General features: G+C 34.0%; 1 protein-coding gene across 6 annotated transcripts in view; it reads right to left on the bottom strand.

Moving 5' to 3' along the window:
• The window catches only part of STXBP5L (syntaxin binding protein 5L), a 458,714-nt gene that overhangs the window by 174,770 nt on the left and 263,503 nt on the right, over window positions 1–20,441 (bottom strand). For all 6 annotated transcript variants that reach the window (XM_045088436.1, XM_045088437.1, XM_045088440.1 and 3 more), the window contains exons 11-14: window positions 19,145–19,299; window positions 13,924–13,996; window positions 2,872–3,019; window positions 1,921–1,988 (exon numbers count right to left, since the gene is read on the bottom strand). In XM_045088436.1, the coding sequence (XP_044944371.1) occupies window positions 1,921–1,988; window positions 2,872–3,019; window positions 13,924–13,996; window positions 19,145–19,299 (444 nt within the window). The remainder of the gene's footprint in view (window positions 1–1,920; window positions 1,989–2,871; window positions 3,020–13,923; window positions 13,997–19,144; window positions 19,300–20,441) is intronic.

The following is a 20,441-nucleotide window of genomic DNA, read 5'->3' as shown; positions in this document are numbered from 1 at the left end:
ACAGTGCTTATATTGATCTACTTAATGGTATTCAATAAGTCCTTTAGGCATTTTTGTTTTTCTGACTTGATAATTTTCATATTACCTATCTTCAAGTTTGCTGATTCTTTCTACTGATCAAGTCTTCTGTTGTATTTTCCTCCAAAATATCTTTTTGTTTCTTTTTTGTAGCTGCTCTTCATTAATATTCTCATTTCATTCACTCATCATTTTCCTGATTTTATTTAGTTGTCTGTGTACTCTTATAATGCATTGAGCTTCTTTAAGACACTTATTCTGAACTGTCAGGTAATTCACAGGTATCCATTTCTTTAGGGTCACTTCTTGGAGGTGTTTTTTGTTCTTCAACTGGGCCATATTTCACTATTTCTTTGTGCTTCTTGTCATATCTTGTTTTGGATATAGCACTACAGCCACCTCTTATGAATTGGCTTTGTATAGGGGAAGACCTCACCAATCAGTCCAGGTAGAAATCCTGGGGGCTTCTCAAAACTTTAAAGAAGATGTGTCTTCTTTGGGCTTGTGCATATAATTTCCTAATTAGGTTTCCTGTTTCTTTATCAGTAGCTTGTAGTCTCTTGCTCACTCTGTTGTCTCCCAGCAGCACTGTAAGTTTTTTGGTGCTTCAACAAACCACTGAGCTCTTTTATTCTCTGCCTGAAGGTGTCCATGTTTCATCAGTACTTTAGATTCTGTTTCACCTGAGTGAAATCTCTTGGGGATACCCTAGAAAAGGAGGAACACTGAATGTGCATTCTGTTTCTCTATTTCCCTCTCAAGAAAGAAGATGCAAGTTGGACTTTCCACCTGAATATGAGCTGTGACAGTTTTTGTTAAGTATAGGATACTGGATTATCAGTTGTTTTATTTCAGCACTTGAAACAGATCAGATTTTCTTCTGGCTTCCATGGTTTTTGATGAGAAATCCACTGTCATCAATTGGTTTTACAGTATCAGTAAGGCATCACTTGTTTCATTGTTTTCATGATTTTTTACTTGGTGTTCAGTGTTCAGAAGTTTGACTGTGATGGGTCTTGTAGATGACTTGTTCATTCAACTTCTGGAATCTATAGGATCATGTCTATTGCCAAATTTAGGAAGTTTTCAGCTATTATGCCTTATGTGATTTTTCAGCCTTGTTATCTTTCTTCTTTCCTTATTAGACTTGCAGTCACCAGAGAAGAAGAAAATGTGTGGCTCCTCATTATTGCTGGGTGGTGGTTGGAATTATGGTTCCCACATGATCTCCTCTAACACTACAGGTGATGGGTTTCGTTACCACCCAGCAGGGTTAAAAGTTCCCTACTCTGTTTTTGCTCAATGTCAGAAACTGATGCTCCCCTCTTAGCCTCTGGTGGAGTGGGTTGTTCTAGGCCATAGATTTTTCTGTGGTGATTGGATTATTTTCTAACAGTTTTCTGTCTTTATAGGTCCCCTTAGCTCATCCTTTGGCAGGCTTTTTTTATTGTTTTGTGTGTGCCCACTGGCAGTTCTAAGTTCCCAAGTACTTCAGCTCCAATTCTGGGATATATGGAGCAAAAAGAAAACCCAAGAAACTCACCATCATGTCATTTCTGGGGTGTTGGGGGACCCTAGACATCATCACTTCTCTCCACCTTTTCCAGTCATCTTATGTTTTTTTTTAACCTAATACCCAGGGCTTTGGGTGGTACTTAGTGGGAAAAATAGGAAGTATATCTGTTCCATATCTCATAAGGACAGCCTCTTATAATCTTTTAAATATCATCCTTATCTGTTGTTATGTCTATTTTCATTCCTAATATTATAGCATGAAGTCAGTTGATATAGGAAGTAATAATATTTCTGGTACTTCCTAGAACACAATTATAGGAAAGTGTAAAAATTCAATAAAATCTTTTGTTGTTTAATTGGTGGACTCACACATTACATCCCACTTACCCAGTAATAATAATTTCTGGATATGTTTGTGTTCCAAGGTTCCAAGCTCCTCCACTGATTGGCCACTCCTAAATAGATTATTCAGGAAGAATTTATGAGTTTTATTTTTTAAATTTAGATAACAAACTTTAAAAATGAAAACATTTGAAAATAATGGCAAAAAATTCACTTAAAAATAAATAGCTGTAAAGTAACGAAGGATGAAGTGTGCGGCTAGCTTTTAATTCTTTCTTTGGACAAAACAATTCCAAATGCACAATTACCTCTCCTTTAAAAAAATAAAGTTTAGCAAATATTACTATTTATTTAAAAAGAATTTTAATCATACAACCACAGTGTTGCTATATTTGTCACATAGTCTGTGTGCCACCAAACTATCATTAATTCTGCTTAACACAGAATACATGTAAATTGTACTCTCTTGAGTTGTCCATTCCAATAGCCTTGTGCAAATAGAAATCATAAAGAGGGAGTCTATTGCTATTGTAAGTATTTAAATCCTTTAAATATAACAAAATGTAATTTAGAAAATTATTTAACAAATGACTGTTAATTATGTCTTATTAACCATCGAATAACAGTTAACTTAAGAGTTGACTCTTGAATTTTGAGAAACACAATCATATAAAATAATTAAAAACTATATTTTATGATTCAATTATATGCTAATATAAATATATACTTAGTTTATAAATATATATGATAGATAAGTATATCTCAGTATGTATGTATATACTAAGTATATAAGAAATGTGTACTCTTATAGGTTTAAAGCTGTGTAACATTTAAAAAATTTTAATTTCACAAGTTATGTCTTTTATAGACAATAGCTTATGGCCTCAAAAGATTTTAGTTCAAGTCTTCTTATATGGAAGGTCAGAAAAGAACAGGAAATAGTATGATCATATAATATGAATATAAAAAAACCTTATTTTTCATTGTTACTTTTACCTTATTACTGTATCCTTGTTTTTTATGCTTGACTCCTATAGAGTAGAGTACTAGAATCAGGTCTGGTGGGCAATCAGCAAAGTATGCTGTGCATGTAACTGGTGATTCATGAATGTCCATGGGATACGGATTTTCAAAGATTGGAAAACTAACAGACGAAGACAATATATTAGTGTTATTTTTCAAAGATTAAAAAATGAAATCACTTATAAAACAAATACTAATATCTTCTAAATATTATACATTTCACTTAAGTATCATAAAATAAGGATCAAATACATGAACAAGAATGCTCTTTTAAGATTATCTGTTTCACTTATTTGTGGAGCATAACAAATAGCATGGAAGACATGGGGAGTTAGGAGAAGGGAGTTGGGGGAATTGGAAGGGGAAGTGAACCATGAGAGACTATGGACTCTGAAAAACAATCTGAGGGGTTTGAAGTGGTGGGGGAGTGGGAGGTTGGGGGAACCAGGTGGTGGGTATTAGAGAGGGCACAGATTGCATGGAGCACTGGGTGTGGTACAAAAACAATGAATACTGTTATGCTGAAAAAAAAAAGATTATCTGTAAAATGTAATATGAATACAGGTATAATTTTACTTGAATAAATTCTCTGTCTTCTCTGTAATTCCAAAATTCCACAGTGACACCACTTTGGTAATATCGGTAGAATGAATTATGTTAAACTGAAAGTGTATTCATCATGTTGACTTATTAGTCAATGTATTAAAGCATATCAGGTGTTGTATCTATGTACAGTTTCATGTAAATATAAATGTTAAAATATCTTAGTAAATTTAATGCGTTTTCCAGTGAGGTAATACATATACAAGTGTTTCTGTTTTTTTTTTTTCTTTTGGCAGGAATAATTGAAAGATAAGTTTTCTGTTTAGGTGTGTGTATGATTATATATGCTTAAGATCATTTCCAAAGTAATCTAGAGAATATCGTGGGAATATAGACTTATGGATATGGTATATTTCATATTCTCAAGCCTACCATAATTTAAAAAATGGGTATCTATATAGAACCACATTAAGAATTCTTATTGCTAAAATATATTGGCTACTAAAAAGTGGCAAAATGTCATTTCACATATTAATATAAACTAATAAAAAGTGTAAGAATAAATGTATATACTGAAAACACTGAGTATTAAAGCTATAGTGGGCCTTGAAAGATATTATATAAAATATAATTATAAATATTATATAAAATATAATATAATTAATGTAATACCATAATATAATTGGTTAATAGTAATTAATATAATAAATATAATAAATTCTTGGTTAAGAAACCAAGAAATATGGCACAGAAAGAAGAGTACCACTGAGATCAGAACAGTACATTTTGATAAAACCAATATTAGAACTTAGAGAAATAGACATAAATCCATACATATATATGAAATTTAATTAAATTTAATGTTGATAAATAGAGTAGCCAGGCAAAATCAGTGATGATGATCTTATGACCCTAATTCTATATCCCCTTCAAAATACTGAAATATTATATGCTGCAAATGAACATAAAGAACTTGGCTCTGGTATATTTTGGTAAAGATTTATTTATTTGAGAGAACATGGTAGGGAGGGAGAGAGAGAGCATCTCCAGTAGACTCCCTGCTAAGTGAGGAGCCCAGTGCAAGACTCAATTCCACAACTTTGAAATGAAGAGCCAGACACTTAACCAACTGAGCCACCCCCAGATGCCCATCTCTGACATTTTTAAATGACAGAAAGTAGAACTCAGGCTGTATGTCATTCAACAAAAATTTACTGAGAACCAACTCCATGTGCAGACAAAGCTCCTCCTTCATGATAACTACAGTCTAGTAGAGAATCTTTAAAACAATTGTAAACAAATGGAAAATTTTATCTGGGCCAGAACTATGAAGGAGAGGAGCAAGGGAAGTATGCAAGTCTGTAACAGGATATTTGACCAAGTTATATAGGCAATGAAAAAAAATTTAATGAAGTAATGATATATGAGTTGAGTTTTTTACAGATAAGATGCGAATAAGAAGAAAAAGGAAGGGAAAATTAATACATGCAGAAGAGAGAGAATGTACAAAACTTCTGCATGTAAAGGGCTAAGAGAAGATCAGTGGGTCTAGAGTACAGAATGAGGGAAAATCAGAGTCAGGAGAAAGATAGCAGAGTAGTAGGATCCTGAGCTTACTTTGTCGCATGGATACACCAAGATAACAATGACATCTGTGTAACTAACTCTGAAAATGATCTAAAGACTGGCAGAAGAAGACTTTCCATAGTCAGTTGTAGAGAAGAGGCCACACTGAAAAAGGTAAGAGGGGCAAAGATGTGGTTAGAAACCAAACTCCTGATAGGGCTAAACATAAATGACAGGGATACCAAGCATGGAAAAGCAAGAAGATTATACTCCACACCAGGCATCCCAGGCATTGGGGATCTGCACTGGGAATGGGTTTAACTCCAAGAAAGCCAGAGGAAAGTAGGAAACTGAGCCTCTGCCCTTAAAGAGCCAGCATAATAAAAAACCCCACTGAGAAATAGCATAGAATCAGTAGTTTGAAAATTTACTAATCTCAAAATGTACAATGGAGGGACAGTGATCTTCAGGAGACTTCTCCAAGAACAAGTGTTAGTGGGTGCCATTTTTCCTTCCATCCCCCAGCCTAGATAGCTGGACACTTGCAAGGCAGCCCTGATATTCTCTACCTATCTTGCTAGCACTGTGTGCCCTACCCAACCCATCCCACCTGCCTTTGCAGGCATCATTGCAAAGCAGCTCCTGCCCCTCTATATCCTGCAATCATCCCTGGTAGGGACTAGTGCCACTCCAAAACAACTCCTGACTTGGGGAGAGAGGGAGATAACCCCACACAACAGCATGTCTACAATTCCAGCAACCAGGCCTTTTAGTGACTATGCAGAGAGAGAGAGCCCTATTGGTCAGTGTACCCACAGTTATTGTAGAGACTGCAAATACCTAGTCTAGTTCTCGGCCCACCCATCAACAAAAGCCTCTGTGGGCCAAACAGGAGAAAACCTTGCCATGGGGTGTGCCTCTGCAGAGGCTAACTGTAGACAGTTAGGCTGACTGTTGACCCTACCCACCTATAAGCCCATAGAGACCTTAGGCCCCTCAACAGCACAGGGACAAAACCCTGTCCAGTGCACTCAAAGCAGGCAAAGTGGATCACTGCTGATGACTGGGCTGAGGACAGATACTACCCAGTCACAAACTAGGGTATACACAACCCTAGAGATTATCCTCCAGAAGCATCTAGCTCTGGTGACTAGGAGAATTATCATGAAAAGGCACCACAAGGCCTCTTCCTCTACATAAGGCCATGATTTTCAAGACAAGGTGATATAGCTGAGCTCCCTAACACAGTAAAACATAGAGTTAGGCAAAAGAGATAGAGGGGATATGTCCCAAAATGAAAGAACAAAATCACAGCAAAAGATATAAGCAAAGCAGAGACAAGCAGTATGCCTGATAAAAAAGCAAAGTAATGGTTATAAAGATATTCATTGGACTTCAAAAAAGAGTGGATGAATTCAGTGAGAACTTCAATAAAGAGATAGAAAATATAAAACAGAGCCAGGCAGAGATGGAAAATACAATAGTTGAAATAAAAACACACTGACAGAATAAAAAGCAGATTAGGGTAGGTAGAAGACAGGATATTGGAAAGGAAGAAACTAACCAAGAATAAAAAATATGAGAATAGGTTAAGGAAACTCAGCAACATCATTAAGTATTAACATTCACATTATAGGGAACCCAAAAGGATAAGAGAAAGAAGGAGGCATAAAGCTTTTTTGAAGAAATAATAGCTGAAAATTTCCCTGATCTGGAGAAGAAAACAGACATCTGATACAGGAATCACAAAAAGCCCCTAATAAGATTAACCCAAGGAGGTCAACACCAAGACATATAATAATTAAAATGGCAAAAAGTAATGGAATTTTAAAAGCAACAAGAGAAAAAAACAAAACAGTTACATAAATGGAAATCCCATAAGGCTATCAGCTGATTTTTCAGCAGAAACTTTGTAGGCCAAAAGCTAGTCGCATGATATATTCAAAGTGCTGAAAGGAAAACACAAGCAACCAAGAATACTCTGTCCAGCAAAGTTACTGTTCAGAATAGAAGGAAAGAGAAAGTGTTTCCCAAGCAAAAGTTAAAAGAGGTCATCACCACTAAACCAGACTGATAATAAATGTTAAACAGAATTCTTTGAATGGAAAGAAAAAGCCCTAACTAGAAAAAAATTATGAAAGGAAGAAAGTTCATGGGTACAAGCAAGCATGTAATGAAGGTAGTAGATTAGTCACTTAGCCAGTATGGAGGTTAAAACACAGACATAGAAAATTATATCTAGAAAACCAGTAAAAGTATATACAAAATAAAAATATGTAAATTATGACATCATATACATAAAACATGGAGACAGATTAAAAATTTAATACTTTTAGAATGCATTCAAACTTAAGCAACCATCAAGTTAATATAAACTGCCATACCCATGTTATATATAAACTTAATGGTAACCACAAATTAAAAACCTACAGTAGATACACACAAAATAAACAGAAAGTAATCCAAGCATAACAATAAAGAAAGTCATCAAATCACAAGAAGAGAGAGAGAGAAGAAGAAAGGGACAGAGAAGAAATATAAAAACAACTAAGAAACAATTTACTTTAAAGGGGATAAATGCTCTAATCAAAAGACTTACATGACTAAATGGTTAAAAAAACAAGACCCATCTACATGCTGCCTACAAGATGCGAGACTCGCTTTGGACCTAAAGACACACTCAGAGTGACAGTGAAGGGCTGAAAAACCATAAACCATGCAAATGAAGCAAAAACAAAACAAAACAAAACCTGGGGGTACCAATACTTAGATAAAAAAGACTTTAAAATGAAGACTAATGGGGTGCCTGGGTGGCTCAGTGGGTTAGGCTGCTGCCTTCGGCTCGGGTCATGATCTCAGGGTCCTGGGATCGAGTCCTGCATCAGGCTCTCTGCTCAGTGGGCAGCCTGCTTCCCTCTCTCTCTCTGCCTGCCTCTCTACTTGTGATCTCTCTCTGTCAAACAAATAAATAAAATCTTAAAAAAAAAAATGAAGACTAATGAAAGATAAAGAGTCACTACATAATGGTAAAGGGAATATCCAAGAAGATTATATAACAATTTTAAATACCTATGTACCCAAATTGGAGCACCCAAATACATAAAGCACATATAAACAAACATAAAGAGAAAAAAATTGATAGTTATACAATAATATTAGGGGACTTCACCACCCCATTTATATCAATGGATAGATCAGACAGAAAATATAAAGGAAATAGTGCCTTTGAATGGCACAACAGACCAGATGCATAGAGATAAATAAAGATCATTCCACACCAAACCAGCAGAATACACATTCTTTTCAATTGCACATGAAACATTCTCCAAGATAGATCCCATGTTAGGCCACAAAATAAGTCTCAAAAAATTTAAGACGATTAATATCATATCAAGCATCTTTTCTAATGACAAAGATAGGAAAATTAAAACTGCAAGAAAATCTGGAAAGAACAAACATATAAACCAACTATGAACCAACCAATGCATCAACCAAGAAATCAAAGAGGAAATAAAAAAATACATGGAGACAAATGAAAATAAAAACACAATGGTCCAAAATCTTTGGGACATGGGGTGCCTGGGTGGCTCAATTGGTTAAGTTTTTCCCTTTGGCTCAGGTCATGGTATCATGATCTCTGGGATCTAGCCCCATGTCAGGCTCCATGTTCAGTGGGGAGTCTGCTTCTCCCTCTGCCACTCCCCCTGCTAGTGCTCCTTCATGTACGCATGCTCTCTGTCAATCAAATAAATAAAATCTTTTAAAAAAATATTTGGAACACAGCGAAAGCAGTTGTAAGAGAGAAGCTTATAACCATACAGGCTTACCTCAAGAAATAATAAAAACCTCAAACAATCTAACCTTATAATTAAAGGAGCCAGAAATTGAAGAACAAAGCTGAAAGCCAGTAGGAGAGAGGAAATAATAAATATTAGAGAGAAATAAATAAAAGAGAGACAAATATGCACACACAATAGGAAAGCTCAATTAAATCAAGAGCTGGTTATTTACTTTTTAAAAAATATTTTATTTATTTATTTGACATAGAGAGAGCACAAGCAGGAGGAGTGGCAGAGGGAAAGGGAGAAGCAGATTCCCTGCTGAGAAGGGAGCCTGTTTTGGGGCTCAAACCTAGGATATTAGGATCATGACCTGAGCCAAAGGCAGGTGCTTAACCAACTGAGCCATCCAGGTGCCCCAGAGCGGGTTCTTTAAAATGATTTTAAAAAACTGATAATCTTTTAGCCAGACTCATCAAGGAAAAAAGAGGGAGTACACAAACAAAATCAGAAATGAAGAAAAAATAATTAACACCACAGAAATACAAAATGGATAAATTTCTAGAAACATAATCCTCCACAATTGATTTAGGAAAATAGAAAATATGAACAGAACTGTTACTAGTAATAGAATTGATTCAGTAATCAAAAACTCCTAATAAACAAAACTACACTAGACAGCTTCACAGACAATTTCTACCAAACATTTAAAGAAGAGTTAACCCTTTTCTTAAATGATTCTAAAAAATAGAAGAGTAATGAAAATTCCAAATTCATTCTATGAGGCCAGCATTACTGTGATACCAAAAGTAGACAACTACCAAAAAATTTACGGGTCAGTATCTCTGATGAACATAGATGCCAGAATCCTCAAACAAAATATTGGCAAACTACATTCAACAATATATTAAAAGCATGACTCACATGATCAAGTGAAATTTATTCCAGGGATACAAGGATGGTTGTTATATGCAAATCCATCAATGAGATATATCACATTAATAAGAAAGAGGATAAAAACCATATGTCCATCTCAATATATTCAGAAAAACATTTAACAAAATACAACATCCATTCCTCATAAAAACTCTCAACAAAGTGAGTTTTGAGGGAATATACCTCAACATAATAAAGGTCATAAATAAAAAACCCACAGCTAACATCATACTTAATGGTGAAAATCTGAGAGCTGAAGAGAAGGGTGTCCACTCCTGCCACTTTTATTCAACATAGTACTGGAAATCCTAGCTGCAGCATTCAGACAAGAAAAACAAAACACATCTAAACTGGTAAGGGAGAAGTAAAACTGTCATTATTTGCAGATGCCATGAGACTATATATAGAAAACCCTAAAGACCATCAAAAAACTACTAGAATGGGTAAATGAATTCAATAAAGTTGTGGGATAAATAACTAATACACAAAAATCTGTTGCATATCTATACACCAATAATGAAGAAGCAGAAAGACAAATTTAAAAATAATCCCACTTAAAATTGCACCAAAAAGAATAAAATACCTTGGAATATACTGAACGAAGGTAATGAAAGACTTGTACTCTGAAAACTATAAAACATGATGAATAAAGAGGACATAAATGAATGGAAAGATATTCCATGCTCATAAGTTGCAAGAATATTATTAAAATGTCCATACTACCCAAAGCAATCTTCACATTTAACTCAATCTCTATCAAAATGCCATCAGCATTTTTCATAAAACTAGAAGAATCCTAAAATCTGTATGGAACCAAAAAAGACCTCAAATAGCCAAAACAATCCTTTTTAAAAGATTTATTTATTATATTGGAGAGAGACTGGTGGGGAGGGGAAGAGGGAGCGAGAAAATCTCAAGTAGACTCCGCACTGAGAATGGAGCCCTATGCAGGGCTCAATCCCCCAAGCCCGAGATCACAAGCTGGGCTGACACCAAGGGTCAGATGCTTAACTGACTGTGCTACCCAGGTGCCCTCCACCAAAGTAATCTTGAGAAAGATGAACAAAACTGGAGGTATCTCAACAGATTTCAAGATGTACTACTAGAACTGTAATAATCAGAACAACATAGTACTGGCAAAAACAAAATAAAACAAAACAAAAATCCAAAAAAACACAAGACACATAACATAGTCCAACAGAACAGAAAAGAATGTCCAAAAATAAACCCACATTTATATGGTCAATTAATCTACAACAAAGGAGGCAAGAAGACACAATGGGGAAAAAACAGTCTCTTCAAATAAGGTGCTATGAAAAATGGACAGCTACAAGTAAAAGAGTGAAATTAGACCACTTTTTATGCCATATACACAAATAAACTCGAATTAAAGACCTAAAGGCAAAATCTGGAACCATAAAAACTTTGGAAGAAAACACAGGCAGTAATTTCTTTGACATCTGCTGTAGAAACCATTTTCTAGATACATCTCCTCCAGTAAAGGAAACAAAAGCAAAAATAAACTATTGGGACTATAACAAAATAAAAAGCTTTTATGACAATGAAGGAAACAATCAACAAAATGACAAGGTAACTTACTGTATGGGAGAAGATATTTGCAAATGATATCTCTGATAAAAGGTTAATATCCAAAATATATAAAAAACTTACACAAATCAACACCAAAACCGATTGAAAGCAGACACTTCTCCAAAGAAGACATAAAAATAGCTAACAGACACATGAAAAAAATGTTCATTGTCATTGGCCATCAGGGAGATTCCAATAAAAATCACAGTTAGATACCACCTTACACCAGTTAGAATGGCCAAAATTAACAAGACAGGAAACAAGTGTTGGAGAGGATGTGGAGAAAGGGGAACCCTCTTACATTGTTAATGGGAATGCAAGCTCATGCAGCCACATTGGAAAACAGTGTGGTGTTTCCTTAGGAAATTAAAAATAGAGCTACCCTATGACCCTGCAATTGCTCTACTGGGTATTTACCCCAAATATACAGATATAGTGTAAAGAAGGGCCATCTGTACCCCAATGTTCATAGCAGCAATGGCCATAATTGCCAAACTGTGGAAAGAGCCAAGATGCCCTTCAACAGACAAATGGATAAAGAAGATATGGTCCATTTATACAATGAAATACTACACCTCCATTAGAAAGGATGAATACCTAACTTTTGTATCAATACAAACAGGACTGAAGGAGATTATGCTGAGTGAAATAAGTTAAGTAGAGAGAGTCAAGTATCATATGGTTTCACTTACTTGTGGAGCATAAGGAGTAACATGGAGGACATTAGGAGAAGGAAAGGAAAAGTGAATTGGGGGATATCAGGAGGGGGAGATAAAGCATGAGAGACTGTGGACTCTGAGAAACAAACTGAGGTTTTTTTGGGGGGGATAGGTGAGCCTGGTTGTGGGTGTTAAGGAGGGCACATATTGCATGAAGCACTGAGTGTGGTGCATGAACAATGAATCTTGGAACAATGAAAAAATAAAATTAAGAAAGGGAAGAGGACTTGAATAGACCTTTTTCCAAAGACCTACAAATAGCTAATAGACAATGATAAGATGTCCAACATCACAAATCATTAGGAAAGGCAAATCAAAACTACAATAAAATGTCACCTTATACTTGTCAGAATGACTAGAATAAAAAAGAAAAGAAATAACAAGTGTTGCCAAAGAGGTAGAGGAAAAGAAACCCTAGTGCACTGTTGGTGGAATGTAAATTGGTATAGCCACAATGGAAAACAGTATGGAGGTTTTACAAAGAATTAAAAATAGAAATACCATAAGATCCAGTAGTCATACTAGTGGGAATTTACCCAAAGAAAACAAAAACACTAATTAAAAAATATGTATGCCTCCTATGTTTATTGTGGCATTATTTCCACTAGCCAAGATATAAAAGCAATCTATTTCTATCTGTTGATCTATCGACCTATCTACCAAATATTACTTAGCCATAAAAACTAATGAGATATGATATTTGTGACAAAATGGATGGCACTGGAAGAAATTATCCTAAATGAAAGAAGTCAGACAGATAAAAATACCATATAATTTCACTCACATGTGGAATCTAACAAATAAAACAAGCAAAGAAACAAATACTAGAGTCATAAATACAGAGAAAAAGCTGGTAATTGCCAAAGGGGAAACAATGGGCTAATAGGTGAAATAAAGGGGATTAAGAGCTACAAACTTTCAGCTATGAAATATGTAAGTCACAGAGATGAAAAGTACATCATAGGGAACAAAAATAATATTGTAATAATACTGTAACACAACAGATGGTGATTACACTTATTGTGGTAAACACTAAGTAATGTATAGAACTGTTGAATCAATATGTTGTACACCTAAAACTAATATAACATTGTTGTTAAATATACTTCAATTAAAAAAGGAAAAAAGTAAAGGAAAGTCAGTTTCATGCCTATCATTTACAATAAAAATGTATAGCAAGAAGACAGTGTTCATCAATTTCATCTACTTTTACTGTCCATGCAGTGGAGTTGAGAGAGCCACTCTAACAGCAGTATTTTATATTTGTTACCATTGCTTTCAACATAACAAGAAAGAAAAGAAAGTGAAAGAAGACCTCCATCTTGTCTACCCTCCAGAACCTGCTCTTCTGTATTTTTGCAGAATAGTCCAATATATGTGCCATTTTTCTTTGGTCAATAGTCTTAACAGATGGCCATACAGTACACTGTACAAATTTTCATAACAGTTGTGTTTGTTTAGGTTAACAGCAGACACGTGATCCAATTTATGTGTCTTCAGTCTCCAAACGCATCTTTCTAAACATCTGGTGTTGCCTTTAAAATGTGTTACAATTTTGGGGGCACCTGGGGGGCTCAGTCGATTAAGCATCCACCTTCGGCTCAGGTCATGATCTCAGGGTCCTGGGATTGAGCCCCGCGTTGGGCTCCCTGCTCAGTGGGAAGCCTACTTCTCCCTCTGCCTGCTGCTCCCCCTATGCGTGCATACGTTCCCTCTCTCTTTCTCACTATCAAATAAATAAATAAAATCTTTAAAAAAATGTGTTACATTTTTATTTACCATCTATATTTACCATCTATTATATACTGTCAGTTATCTATAAGATTTTCCTATATTTTAAATGTAATGAATAGAGTATAAAAACAGTATTAATCTGTAAATGAATAACTTACTTGCTTTGTGTCAGATCAACTACAATGAGATCTTTCTCCAGAAGTACTACAACAGCATAAGGTTCTTGAAATTCTACAAGTAAAAAATAAAAAGAGGAAGTTTTCATATTACATATTATATAAAACACTGAACTTTCATTTCCTTTATCTCCTTACAAATGGTATTTAAATGATTTCAGAAGACCAAAATATGAGCCAAAGTAATAAGTAACAAAGAGCACTTTAAATAAATAATGTTTCTCAGACTTAGTATTTAAGATTATAGTGAGTATGAAAATGAAAAGTTGAATAGGCACAGAGTTAAACATTTCTCAATAATCATGAGGCAGTGATAGTAGATTATTTGAAGAGTCTGTCATTTCTTTCTCACAAACATTTATCTTATTCTTCCATAACCTTCTAGTTTAGATCTGATTTCATTTGTACAAGGAGATGTTCTAAGGACACAGTAATCTGCCTTTCTGAGCTGTGATAGATTTTTCACATCCCTATGAGAGCAACACTCCTTATACTAAAAAATTTAATTTCAATTCAATGTGATTTAACATGTACTTAAAGATATGTCCCTAAGAGTATATACCTCAAAAAGCCAGGGAATCTCAGGATAGTTTAGGATTTTCAAATTCCTAAACTGTAACCCCCTTCTTCCTTCCAATATGTTCCACCAAGTATTCTCAGAACAAAGGATTTATGGAAAATAAAATTGACAAGGTCCTTACTCTCATGGAATTTACATTCTAGGCATGTATACAAACCATGAAGAAGTAAACAAATAAGATAAATTCAGAGAATAATGTGAGCTATCAAAAGAAATATCAAAGGTAATGTTGTAATAAATGACTTTTGGGAGAGCACTGATTTAGTTATTGTGGTCAGGGAAGACACTGCTTTCCATCTATAATAGAGACTTATAAAGGAAAGGCACAGTTAAAGTGTTCTCAATTTAAGGAAAAAGTATTTATAAAAACATCTTATATCATGATATTTGATTCTCTATAGCTAGAACAGGTATTACTATTTTTCATTTCATAGAGAAAACTGAAGTCCAAAGAGGTTATGAGATTAGCACAAATTTACAAAGTTAGTTAACTAAAAAGGTGGAACTTTAACTCAAGCCTTATGATTCTAAATTCTCATGTGTTTTCATTATTCCAGCAGTTTCTACTAGTTACTTTAAGAGTATTTAATCCTAAACTCAACAATCATTTGGTAGGAATTTTATTGAGAGTATTCAAGTCTTAGGTGAGAAACTGGAAAAGATGGCCTTCACAGCCCTTCACAGGTCTTTATCATCTTGAGAGGCTATAGAACCTATAGACAACCTTGAGAGGCTATAGAACTTACTCATATTTAGAAGTCACATGCTACAAGAAAAAGCTAGAAACAGAAATCCAAAACTGAGGAGTATACCCTTGTTTGGGTGTATGTCTATATGACAATATATAGTCTTCATACAGTTAGCCACTCAATCTGTCTCAAACTTCTCCCTTTTCTCTTAGAGCTGTTTTAAGTTTTCAACATTATTTTAGTATTTATGAATTTAGGGTTTTTAGGGTTTGGGCTTTTTGTTTTGTTTTGTTTTGTTTTGGTTGGTTGGTTTGTTTTTCAGTTGAAAGACACTGGAGTTCCATACTATTACTTTTTTTCTTTGTCTTCTCTCTAGGGCAATCATTGGGAAGCAAATTCCAAAAAATACAATACTGAGACATTGGCATGAATAAGCAAAATTCACAATCATTTTAGGTGGTTACAGCTGTTTTGTCACTTTAGATAGATACATCTGTTTTAGATTATTATTGATTCTTTTCAAATAATAATGGTAGCAAAAGTTTCACCTTTGTAGAAGTACTTGCTATATACTGCAGTAATCTCTGAATAAAAAGATTTCTTTAGGAGTCAGTATTAGGTTCAATTTTCTTTCTATTATTTATTAACAGTTTGATCTTAGGGAAATTCATTAACTCAATTAAATTAATTCCATTTCTTTACCCATTGATATGGCAAAATAATAGCTACCTTAGACTTTTATGAATATTAGATGTATATGAAGATGTTTAATGCAAAGCCTGACAGACTACACGCTCAGTAGATGCCAATAGTATCACTTCCTTATTAGATTGGTCTATTTTTGAGCAGACTCAGTCTTTTAACTTTAGCCCCAACAGGTAAAAGGTTCCATCATAATTACTATTTCTCTGAAGAGAAATGCATTATTTATGACACTTGTAAAAGACCAGATTTAGTTAAATGTAAATGTAAAATTGAAAAATTCTGAGTATGGTTGCTTAGGTACTCTAGGGAATACCCTTTGAGATAAGAGACATTTGTGTTCTTTGAAAAAACAAGTTGATTTGTCAAATGTCATAAACAATTTATTAATATTAAAAATTTATAGATTTATTTTGTATAACATATGTGTAAGATTTATCACTACGTGGCTGTAAAGAAGAATAAAGTTCCATTATGGAATCATACTCAAAATATACTGTTAAGTGAAAAACAACATAATATGGAATAACATAGAATATATTCTCATTTGTACAAAAAAGAGATAATGTATACATAGATAAGTACACATAGATATATGCATAAACTTTTGGGGCGAATACATAAACTTAGAAATAGTCGCTTCTAGAAGGGCAGTGATTGTAGGGTCTTCTCTGTCACTTTCATGTATTATTGTTTTAGCCAGAAATAGTGAACTACGTTTATATTTTATGAGTAAAGTTAAAGTATTTCTCTTAGCTCCTGATAAATAAAAATTCCATCCTCATTATCACTACTCTGAAAAACAAAGACATTTTTGTAGCTTGGAAGTGATTAGACATAGTTACAATAAATTCATAATTTACTTAATATTATTAGAAATTATCCTAACATCTCTACTGATGTGTAGAAACTTATATATACACACACACATAAAAATACGTGGTTACAGAGATCAAACACTATCATCCTCTATTTCCGGCACATACATTTTTCTCCAAGCTCTTTTTATAGGAGGTGTTTTCCTAAATTCAGCTTTTGGTCTTTTGTTTGTTCTTTATTCCTTTATCATTCATTCTCATAACTCCAAAGAACACCTATATTCTTATAATTCATAAATAAATATTAAAGACCTTTTCTTTCTCTTTATCTGCTGTCCAAGCAACTCTATTGACTTATAATCAGACATCTTTTTCTCTTTCCAAAAACTGTTATTATTGCATATGAAACCACTGTTCTTTTTTTAAAATTTATTTATTCATTTGAGAGATAGTGAGCAAGCAGGAGTGAGATGGCAGTGGGGGAGGGAGGGGCAGAAGGAGAGAGAAGCAGGCTCAATCTCAGACCACTGGATCATGACCTGAGCTGAAGGCAGGGGCTTAACTGATTGAGCCACCCAGATACCCCTGAAACCACTATTCTTAAAATATGTTCTCTTTGACTCATCTACCATGTCACTCTCTAAACCTAACTGGTGACCAAATTCAGTGGGTTTCCTCTTTTCATTCCTACAGGCAGCCCTGTGTTACAGATCTTGATCATTTTAATGAACACTGTCACAGAAACCTCTAAGTTGGAATCTGGAATTTAAGATTTCAGTGTCTATTCAAACCCATAAACTCCTTTTTGGCAAATTTTACTAAAAACGTTGCTTTCTTTCATCTTAATATTTTCTCAAAATTCTTCTATTTCCAAATACCTCTAAAAGGCTTTCACTTTTTTCTCTAAGTTGATCTCACTCTAGTAAAACTTAACAAGTTCTAAATCTTTACTCAATATCCTTTTCAAGTGCCAAGTCATTCTTCAAAGTCTATCTAAAGCCTACTTTTTCCATGAAGCTTTGCAAGAATATTTCAGCTATTGACTATTTTACTACCTATAAGTTAGTACATTATGTAAACTCTGAATCATATAACTCAGCACTTAAATTTTTTAAACTTAAGTCATAATTATCTCCTTCATCCAACTAGATTTTATGTGATTTGATATCAGAGACCGGTTTCATACTTCATCTGTATTTTCAATAAGCCCTTGTAGTACTGAGGCCATAGAAGCATCCAATAAATATTTGTTGATTAATTAACAGCACAGGTAACTTGTCTGTCCCAGCAACTTTGGAAATAAAGTGCCACATTGTTATTTCATATCAATTTATCGCAGCTTTAAATATGAAACTAAAGAATTTAAAGCCAATTAATACAGTTGTAATAAAACAACTTATAGATCTTCATAGTTAGAGTATGCTCATTTTGGCCTTCCAATAATCATGTGGGGTTAATATTATTATTCTCTTTCTAAAAATGATAAACCTAACTCATAAAAGTAAAATGACTTACCCAAGGTCACCTAGCTCGTGAATGACATAGCTAAATCACAAAACCAAATACTGTGCCTCCAAGTCTAGTGTTCTTTCTCTTATACACGTTCCCTCTTAAAATTGTAGTTATACACACACACACACACACAAACACACACACACACACAAACACACACATACATACTATGCATACTACATTGTTTTAATACACACATAACATGTTGTTTTAATCATAAACTCATATTTTATGTTTCAGCCTTCTCAATTTTTAGATTCTATTACTAAAAGATTTCATTATTATTATATTTCATTATATAGTTTGCACATAAGTTTAGTTTTTATGTTTACAAAAAGTCTTTATATTTAGGTTGCATCTCTCCTCTGGAAAACTCTTCTAATTATTCTCAAAGAAATAAATCACTAACCACACATCAGCAATCCTAGAGTAATCAGAGGTGCTGCAGTTGCATCTGAAGCAAAGCCAGATGTGAAACAGATGCACTACCACCAGAGTTATAGATCACTGATATCAGGTAAGTGCTTTAACTTTGATTAGTGTTGGAATGGGATGGGTGGAGCTGGTCTAGGAGAGGCTATTAGGAGACCTCAGATTCCCAAAGTGATTTCACCCTGGACCCCTATCGGACCCTCCCAGCTCAGCTTCCACCATCCTTATCAAAGTTTAAAGCACTTACCTGATATAAGAACCTGAAACTCCAGCACTGCTGTACTACATTTGTCTTACTTCCAGTTTGTCAAGTAGGTACAATTGCGGAACCTGCTCCAGCACCTGTAGCTCACAGTGTTGTACCACAGTGGATGTCAGCTGCCAAAACTAAAAATATTTAAGCTTAATTTTATTAGGAACTTACTTCAAGAATGATTTTCAACATTAATAGTTTAATATTTGTTACTTACCATTTGGATAGGGTGTTTCACATAAAGTAAGAAATTCGACAATAGGATGATCCATTTCAAGCACTGTAATTGCTTTTCCATGCATGATGGTTAAACTTGGTCTTCTGCAAGCTTTGTCATAAGACAGTCCACCAGAAAATATTATGAATGGTTCACTGCATAGAAAAAAAGTTAATGAGATTGAAAAGTCCTTTAAGATGATACAATATCATAAGACTGAACTAATGAAGAGTAAATTTGGTAAGGATTATACACAATACAATTTGACAGCAAATATCTTTCTTAGTCTGAAATGTCTCACCCAAATAATTTCCTATTCTACCATTTCCCTTTTTCTAGTTGTAAATTCTCACCATTAAAATTACTAATGAATCAGTCTAAAGGTGATGAGGTGTGTTGGGGAAAAGGTAGAGAAGTTGGGAGGAAACAGAGGTGCTCAAAGACTCAAAAAGACATCTCTACACGTATTAGTTGATTCTCCAAACTCCATATCACTACCATTATATTAAGCTACGTTAATTTATCATATTAACCATTGGCGTGCGGGGTCCAAAATTCCTAAGGGATAAAAGAGGCAAATTTCAATATAAAATTAAATGTGATAATAGCAAGCCCAGAGTGGTAGAAGGTAACATAAAAATTCTATGTAATGGAGTTTCTGTGAGAAAAGGGTTATGATAAAAAGACGGAGAAATCTAAGAACAAAAAATATGTTTTTCCCAATTTTTTCTTGATCAGCCAGTTCTATCTAGCTGCTAAAACTAACATCAAACTTTCTAGGTTCTGTTAGTTGCAAGATACAATTAGATAAATTGAGTAGGGCTGAGATTACTATAAAATACTAGTTGTTAGAAAGTTATAAAATAGGGTCATAATTTTTCACTTTTCTTAAATTAATACTATATCTCTAGTTTATGTATATAAAATAAAATATGTTAATGTAATATTTTAAATAAGTAAATATCAAACTGAAAATACTCTCTAAAAGTTTTTTTAAAAGAACCAGACAATTATTTTACCAAATTCTTTGAGAATATATGCTTCTCTAAATAATTCATTTTTATCTATTCACTAAAGAACCTAAAAAATTCTAAAATTCTTAAGATTCTAAATTCTAATTCTGAGTCTAATTCTAAGAGATTTTAATTCTAAATTCTAAGAATTCAAGATTCTAAAAATCACTCTATAATTCCTTTTCTCATTCATTTCATACTGTACATGGTACTCAACATTACCAATGGGGCATTTGCTAATATTATTAGGGTGGCTATATAACAAGAACAAAAAGAGCTTTTAA

Source organism: Mustela putorius, unplaced genomic scaffold, assembly GCF_011764305.1.
Source record: "Mustela putorius furo isolate JIRA1106 unplaced genomic scaffold, ASM1176430v1.1 tig00003834_pilon_pilon_pilon, whole genome shotgun sequence".
NCBI lineage: Eukaryota > Metazoa > Chordata > Mammalia > Carnivora > Mustelidae > Mustela > Mustela putorius.
Note: the sequence above shows the minus strand (reverse complement) of the source record. Positions and strands in the feature narration are given on the sequence as shown.